This window comes from Charadrius vociferus, unplaced genomic scaffold (genome assembly GCF_000708025.1).
Source record: "Charadrius vociferus isolate BGI_N301 unplaced genomic scaffold, ASM70802v2 scaffold329, whole genome shotgun sequence".
In the NCBI taxonomy this organism is placed as follows: Eukaryota; Metazoa; Chordata; class Aves; order Charadriiformes; family Charadriidae; genus Charadrius; species Charadrius vociferus.
In genome coordinates this window covers 734,540-742,811 of record NW_009649982.1, presented here as the reverse complement: position 1 = coordinate 742,811, position 8,272 = coordinate 734,540, and the positions used below count along the sequence as shown (strand labels likewise).

The following is an 8,272-nucleotide window of genomic DNA, read 5'->3' as shown; positions in this document are numbered from 1 at the left end:
CGCGTGCGACCGCGCGAGGGGAAACGACGAGAGAGGGGCGGAGCCGCCGCCTACGTGGTGAAAGGCGGGAAGCCAAGCTGAAGTATAAGCACGCGGTAGTCGTGGCCGAGTGGTTAAGGCGATGGACTAGAAATCCATTGGGGTCTCCCCGCGCAGGTTCGAATCCTGCCGACTACGGATCGCTGTTTTTTGTTTTTTTTTTTTCCCCCCTGCCCACACTACCTCAACTGTTCTTTCCCACCCCCTCCACCGTAAAACTTGTCACCAGCAATAAATATGGAAAACGAAATAATTCCGAACGGCTCTACCACGAGTCCCAGCTCACCGCCGCGGGCGACGCTACCCTTCCCCAAACCCCGCCGGCGGGGAGGGCGTGACCCCTCGCGCCCCGGCAGCGCCGCCGCCATTTTGGGCCGGGCGAGGCGGGGCAGGCTGCGGCCCGCCCGGCGCCGTGGCTTAGCTGGTTAAAGCGCCTGTCTAGTAAACAGGAGATCCTGGGTTCGAATCCCAGCGGTGCCTGGGCCCTCGCCGGCCTTTTTGGGGGGAGAGGGGGCCTCATGTGACCGGGTGCCGCTCCCCCCGGCGAGATGGGGCAGACGGGGACCTCGGGCCGTTTCGTTTCAGGTGGGCAAACAGGCTGTCCCCTCCTTTTCTGCCAGTCCGGTATTTATAGCGGTAAGATACAACCCATACAGTGAGCTGCAGTTCCTTTACCATCCCTCATCATTCATATGCATTCAAGTTAATGTTTTGCACATTTGAGGAGATCCCCTTAATTAGCGTGCTCATTATAACACTAAAAACCCACACCCTCTTGTAAATAATCTCCTAAGGCTCCTCTCAGATACACTCTCACTTAGACTCCATTCCAAAAACTATATGTCTTGTCATCCTATACTTGGATCACAGACCAGGAGCGTACACTCTCCCTGGGCCTTGTTTGCCTTCAGTGAGCTCTGGATACAGTCATTCTTCAACAATTCAATTTCTTTGATCTAAGATTCAGTTAATCGTTTCTACATCTAGTCCAGACACAGGAGACCCAATTAAGCTTTAATTTCAGGAGCTCAGCTAAAGTTCAATCAGAGTTCTGTTACAATTTTATATAAAGCGCTTATGTAACTTTTTAACCATATTCTTTTGACATAGAATCATAGAATGGTTTAGGTTGGAAAGGCCCTTAAAGATCATCGAGTTCCAACCTCCCTGCCGTGGGAGACATGTCCCTGCCATGACATCACCTCTCCTTTTCCCCCTCAATCCCATCCATCACTTTCTCATGCTGGGCACCCTCCAGCCCCAAGAAACACTGCTGGCTTACCCGAAACGACAACAGCAGCAGCTTTTTACCCTGCTTCGCTCTGCAGGTGAACCACAACAAACTGCACGTGACTCCAAGAAGACACTTTTACCTCCTCCTTTCAGTGTTTCAGACATTTTGGTGCTGCAGGAAGCGGCACCGTGACTTCCCCTGATCAGAAAAAAAGGGGTCGGGGGCAGAAACACAGTGAGTATCCCCCAGAACCCACACACACTTAGAAAAACACAGCTGGCCCGTACGGGGATCGAACCCGCGACCTTGGCGTTATTAGCACCACGCTCTAACCAACTGAGCTAACCGGCCACGCCATTCGTGGACTCCCCAGCGCCCCTGATCGCCAACCCCAAGCGGGGCGACAGCGGTCCCCACCCGTCCGACCGCGGCGGAGGGGGCCCGATCCGCCGCGCCAGCACCTCTCCCGAACGGAGACACAAACGCGTGGCCACCACGCGTGTCTCTGCCGCGGGTTGCTCCTCCGCTACCCCGCCGGCTGCGGTGCAGAAGTGGCGCCCCCTGCGCGCCCACCCGGGTTGGGCAGCCCCGCCCCCCGCGGCTACCGGGCCTCAAAACAGCGGCCCCGTAGGGAGCGGACAAAAAGGAGATGTCAGGAGTGGGATTCGAACCCACGCCTCCAGGGGAGACTGCGACCTGAACGCAGCGCCTTAGACCGCTCGGCCATCCTGACCGCTGTACGTCGTTCTCAGCCGCCCCGCTTCGGCTCCGCCGCGGCACCCAAGGGGGGCAGCGGCCCAGGTAGGGGGCAGGGGCGGCAGAAGAGAGGGGCCGACGGCGGAGGTAGGGCCGCTGTAGGGCAGGGTGCCGAGGCGGCGCACCTTCCCGGCTCCCCATTGCAGCCTCCAGCCCGGGCCCTTCGGTATATAAACCGACCCACGGAAACACCGCCCTTAAACACCACTTGGCAATGTCAGATGGTACTCTGTCACACCCTCGGTGACCATAGGGGAATGCCACAGGACACCTTGCTAACTCCAATTCGTTAATTCTGAGCAGGTGGCAGTGGGGTTGCTTCTGCTTTACTTCTAATGAGGCTGTGGAAAAAGATTTCAGGACAGTCAGAGGCAAGAGGGGACTGCTTTTTGACAAAGGAGTGGATAAAGAAGCCTCGATCTTTATTATATTAAGTGTAAAGTGAAGTTTCTTCCCTGTAAAGAAACAGGGCCCTAATATTTTTGTGTTGCAGTGAGCTGCAAATACCTGGTTACAAGTGGGCTAACGTTATTTAGCAGCACTTTGAGATCCATTTTTGCTGAGTTCTGAAGATAACAGTGCAAACCATAGTCAAACCACTTCCCCCCCAACACAATTCCTTTAAAAATTTGACCTTGAATACCAAACACACGTATTCTTCATTCACTTCGCTTAGCTGCGTTAGTTTGCCATAACTTAGTATCTAGATGTACATGCTAGACCTTCAGCTTCACTATTTCTCTGAACTAAGCCAAACATCTCTTCATAGCCCGTGGGTTATTTGGGTTCCCAAACAAAGGCCAAAGCCCTTTCCTGGAGAGAACGTCATACAAATAGAAAAAGCAACTAATCCCCATAGCAATATCTGATACACCCAACAGTTATGCTGCATTAAGACTATAGTCACATTCAGCCAAAGGAAGACACACAGAATGATGGGATAAAGCGTATGAGACATCAGTTTAAACTGTACTTAGTAACACACCTTGAAGAGGGGAGCCTGCTAGGCTGACAGTAGCTCCAAGGGAAGAGAGAGGAGCCCAGACCAGAGCGCACACGAACTCCAGAGAAGAAACTATAACCCAAGTTCTGCTCATGTAAACATCCAGGCCAAAACAAAGTAATTTTGGAAAGTTAGTCCATGGCTTCCTGTTTGGTGGAAGAGAACAGACGTTCTGATACGTTTTTCAGAAACACAGCGTAGCGCACTGCTCATTTGCCTTGCTATGGTCCCCAAACTGAGACTATGGTTAAATTGCCCAAGCTGCACAGCCTTCATTGGTTTTGAGAGCTGCTCAAAGCACTTCCACCATTTATGGACATATGCACACTCAAAATACAAATTGCTATTTTTGTGCCCCCTAGCCCCTGTACCCGTGCAATAATCCCACAGCTTCGCTTACACATCATGTCAAGGCAGGTAAGAGAAATGACTAACACAGCCATATAATATGCCACCAGGACACTGTTGTGCTGACAGGAACCACTGATCTGCAAATAGATTTCTCCTTCACTCAAAAGGCTACCAAATGCTATTATCTTATTCCATGGGAAATGACCACACAGGAACCAACATCTAGTTTCTTACCAGCACTCTAACTTGTCGTGATCTACCACTTAGCATTAGAAATAATGCCCTTTTTTGGTGTGAAACTTATGGGAACTGTGCCAAATCCCAAAGAAACAGTCTAATCAACAGAAAACCAGAATATGCAGTGGATATGGCCAGGGACACAACAAAGGGAGATGAAAGCAGGGAAGATGCACTACCAATAAAAAATATTTTCTAGAAACTTCACTCACCTGCACATTCCACTGCTGACAGGAGAGAGAATACAAACCATTAATCAAGGCTTGAAATTCATCTACTATTAAAAAATGAGAGCATCTTCTAAAAAAGAATAGCCTATACATTAAAAGGTTTGCACCAAGGAAACCTTACACTATTTAATAGTCCAAACAAAACCAAACCCACAACAATCAGGAATTAGGGTTCTGTTTCATAGCAACATAACAGAAATCTATTTCCCTGCTTGAATAGTTTGAGCAGGGGAGAGAAACGCTTCTTCACTTAGATATAAAAAGTGCTCCTAAGCAATGAAAGACAAAATGAAGTATTCCTTTAAGTCCTTCCTTAATTTTGTGACTTACACGTTCTAAAGTTTATATAGTCATCTTTTATACCATCGTGCTCAAAATTTTTTTTTTTTTTTTTTTTTTTTTACTTCCTTCATGCCCACCCAACCTCAACCACTCAACCTCTGAACTTGCCTACCTCACGCTTGTCTCTTGTTCTTGTTTCACTTATGCCTGTGCTTCTCCTGTCCTGAAGAGGAAAGAAAGTTTTCTGACTAAAAAACATACACAGGAAACCGAGAAACAAGCAAATGTTTGTTTTTAATATTTACTCAAAAGTCATCTAAAACAATAGCTTAATTTATGACTTTATTAACCTTTGATACATGATCTAATTTTAGTATTAAAACAAATTTCTGAAGTTGATAACATCTCTTCCTGTAACAGTTACAAAAATGTAGTTATTTGTTCAAAATAAATAACCACCTTAAAACAGCAGTCCTTTGTTGAAGTTGGCACAGTTACTTGTAGGTATGAAATCACTTTCCGTTGTATATTGTAAAGGATAATTAGATACCGAAGAGAGTTTTGAGGTCAGCCAGAGTGAGCTTATTGAAGGTCTCCCCTCTGCCGGACAGCACCTGCTGGGCAAGAACTTTCTTCCTTGTCTGGAGTTGTACGATCTTTTCTTCTACCGTTCCTTCACAGACAAACCTAAAAAAATCCACAACCCAAAAAACAAAGGCACATCATCTCAACTGCTAGGAAAAAGTGTCAGCATTATATCAGCATTTCCCCAGTACATTTCCAAAGACTTGTCTCACTTAAAAATCAACAGCCTATTATATGACTGACAAAATACACACGTGCACAGAAAACAGCGGTTCTCATATCCAGGTATTATAACATTTCAAATAAAAGTCTGATGCACTTTAAGCCTCAACTTTGGTCATCTGAAGCAATAGTAATTCTGTGACAAAATCCTGTAATGATTGTTTGATAACTGATGGCACCTATTATACTAAAAGCATTGTATGCAAAACACTATTTTAGATTCCAGTTTCTTTGAATTTGTTGTGCATTTACAGTAACTAAGCTAGCCTTTTAGTACTTACAATTACAGACGCTTTTTCTAAAAGCCAACTTTACCGCTTATTAGAAGTGCTCTATGTTTATGTTAGTGATATTAGAAAGGTCCAGGCTTAAGGAGCATGGTGAAAAATCTCTCAGTAAGAGAAGAGAAATGATTTGGTGCCTGAATTGTTCTCAAGAATGAACAGGACCATTCCCACTAAACCACAGGTTGAAAAACAATAAACCACTGCTATCTATCAGGCCAGCAACAGGCAAGTGCCACACAGAAACATTTTCATGTGGTCTCTATCTCTGTGCCCAAACCCCAATCCCACCATCAAGACCTTGTGCCTAGTTTGAAGTAAAGAAACAAGCCTCAAACCAAGGCCTTGTCTCACCAACTAAAGCCAGACAGTACATAAGCAGCAACAGCCTCATTTACTGCTAAGGAAAATCCTGACCTGTGTATCACAACATCCTTCTGCTGCCCTACTCGGTAAATGCGGTCACATGCCTGGTCCTCAAGAGCAGGATTCCTGCAAGGTCAAAAAAAGAAAAAAAAAAAAAAAAAAGATAGCTTAAGGGTTTATGTTCAGGAATAATTGAAATACCAAAGCCTCTGTGCTTGCCTCATTTGCCTGCCCCCAGAGCATCCAGTTTTCTTCCTCTGTAGAACTAAAACCACTCTCAGGCTACCTTAAGTTTACTGTATTTCCCTTTGCCCTTGGTAGAAGTATGCTACAACATGCTACATACAAAGTCAGCTGCATGAATTAGACCACTGTTCCATCTAGCCCCGTGTTTCTGGCCAATAGTTAGTACTCAGGGAAAGCTGAGTAGCTGGTAAGGAAAGAGGACAGTGAAGCAGGAAGGCAAACTCTATCGAAAGAGGCCTTCACTCAAGGATATTTACGTAAAAAATGGTTCCATGTGACAGTTACAGGGAGTACTTGTTGGCCTAACTTCCATATTGTAGAAGCATCTCCTTATTGCTGCTACTGAGCAGCTGGTTTTGTACTGAAGCCCATCAGTTTGCCTTCTAAGTTCCCATGAGCAACATTTAGTTAAAAAAAAAAAAAAGTGATTCTGACTTTGATGAGAGACAATATGAATATTAGGAGCTCATATGCACTATTTTCATAGTCCTGTAAAAACCCAAGATACACTAGCTATGCCCAATTACTACGCTCAACACAATTGCTTTGTTTCAAGAGAAGTTCCCTGTAGGTGTTACTGTACCATTTTCATTACTGTAAGAAATTAAGCCAGGGACTGCCAGGTCCTCAGTATCCTTTTGAGATACAGACTGCATACTTGCTTCTTTGGATTGCTGTTATCCTCCATTTTTTTTGCATCTACAGAACTGTATTTCATGGTGGTGAGCACTGGATTGACAAATCAGAGTATCTTGGAATAACGCTTTAGTAAAAACACTTTTCCACAACTAATCGCTAACCCTTACTCTCAGCTAAACACTTCCCTCCTAACGCAGTTGCATCAGACATCACAATACACACAGCAAGCAGCATGCCCTACATACATCCTCCAAGAGGGAACTTTTATTTCTCTTTACCAGTGCATATCAAGGAGAAAGAGGTGGTTTCCTCCAGTTAAGTTCAGGCCAATGCCTCCAGCCAGCAACGAGATCAACAATACCTTCAAAAGACCAAAAGAGAGTTAAGTTAAGGAGCCTGTTTCCAGAAAATTAATGCTTCATATAGTCCCCATACTAATTTGAACCAAAGGATCTGTTTATCTTATTTATATTACATGTATATATTTATTATGTATTTGGGAGCTTACCATATGCTACTTGATGAGGCACAGAAGCCTGGACATGGAAGTTATGGCTCAGTGAGGCCAGCCTACCATTCCACATGTATTACTCTGATACATTTTTACAGACTAGAGAAAGGACTCAGAAGTTCAGCCTCTCTCCATGTCCCACTCAAATGACTGGCCTCTCTGATGACAGCCTGTTGCCAACAACAGGACCAATCAGCATCAATTCTGAATTAACAATACTGATTACTTAAACACAGGCAACTGGACTGAAATGGCCTGCTGCTCCTTTCACTTTGTTTCTACATAACCGAGTATTTCAAAAAAGATGAGTAGCTGGGGAGGAATGGGGATACAACAGATGGTGAATTTAGAGAAGATTTCTTGTATGGCAGGAAAAGAAGTCAGTTATGGACAGACACATTTGCTATATATATTTACAACTCAACTTCATGGTATGGTACCTTAAAACCCTGATCTTGTTTAAGGGGTCAGCTATTCACATAGCTGGCAGAAATATTCCTTTGTTTAAGTTCAAAGCTAGAAGGAGAAATATCTGTGTTTTAGATAGCAGCTTGTTCAAGAAATCCAGCAATGAAAACAAGCTAAGGCACCACATTCTCCCCTTCCAGTCACAGATCCATCCTCAGAGGAGACAGCCTGTCCTGCCTCAATAACAGGAACGTCAGTGTTCAGATGAAAGTGTAATCACTATGAACAATTAGTTCAGATTCAGACGGCTTTAGTCACCTGGCAAGCTTCCTTTCCTTGGCCAAAATTTCAGACCAGGAGCTATTTTTAAGAAGAGCCAACACACTGTAGTTCATCAGTATTGAAACACCACTGCCCCCATCAACTCAGAAGTGAAAGAAGTGACCTTATTTTGGATGTGCGCAAAACCATGACTTCTCTCACCCCAGTCCCAATCTTCCTATCTTTATACTGGGGTGAGATATGCTGTCATTAATTTTAGCCTCATTCACAGATTCAACTGTCATCCTCTCTTCTCAAAAAGATTAACCTAGCAAAAAGTAGCAGATGTGTTAGAAAACAGCAATAAAGTCTTTCAGGTTCTTTGGCAAACAGGTGGTATACAGAAAGAAACACCTTCCAACGCAGAAGCGTGAGCTGGAAACAACCAATCTACTCTGAGTAGGGCTAATTGCCCCCCATCTGCCACATTACTCTCTGTGGCAAAAACATCTTTGAACACACTAAATATTTGGACAACCTTTGAACTAGCTTTGGAGTCAGATGATCTCAATACAGGTGGTTAACTTCAAAAGGAGCTTTTTAGCAGCTGCTCCTGCC

General features: G+C 44.9%; 1 protein-coding gene and 4 non-coding genes across 5 annotated transcripts in view; 2 read left to right on the top strand and 3 right to left on the bottom strand.

Moving 5' to 3' along the window:
• The first annotated feature begins 95 nt into the window (after positions 1–95).
• On the top strand, positions 96–177 carry TRNAS-AGA. The gene has a single exon. It is a non-coding gene; the product is annotated as a tRNA-Ser (tRNA).
• Positions 178–445: 268 nt separating this feature from the next.
• Positions 446–519, top strand: TRNAT-AGU. The gene has a single exon. It is a non-coding gene; the product is annotated as a tRNA-Thr (tRNA).
• A 1,031-nt stretch (positions 520–1,550) lies between these two features.
• Positions 1,551–1,624, bottom strand: TRNAI-AAU. Its single transcript has one exon. It is a non-coding gene; the product is annotated as a tRNA-Ile (tRNA).
• A 299-nt stretch (positions 1,625–1,923) lies between these two features.
• TRNAL-CAG lies at positions 1,924–2,006 on the bottom strand. Its single transcript has one exon. It is a non-coding gene; the product is annotated as a tRNA-Leu (tRNA).
• A 2,465-nt stretch (positions 2,007–4,471) lies between these two features.
• TTF2 (transcription termination factor, RNA polymerase II) overlaps positions 4,472–8,272 on the bottom strand; it is a 26,741-nt gene continuing 22,940 nt past the window's right edge. Inside the window, exons 20-22 of the mRNA XM_009891649.1 lie at positions 6,753–6,835; positions 5,641–5,715; positions 4,472–4,819 (exon numbers count right to left, since the gene is read on the bottom strand). Of these exons, the coding sequence (XP_009889951.1) occupies positions 4,675–4,819; positions 5,641–5,715; positions 6,753–6,835 (303 nt within the window). The 3' untranslated portion in view covers positions 4,472–4,674. The remainder of the gene's footprint in view (positions 4,820–5,640; positions 5,716–6,752; positions 6,836–8,272) is intronic.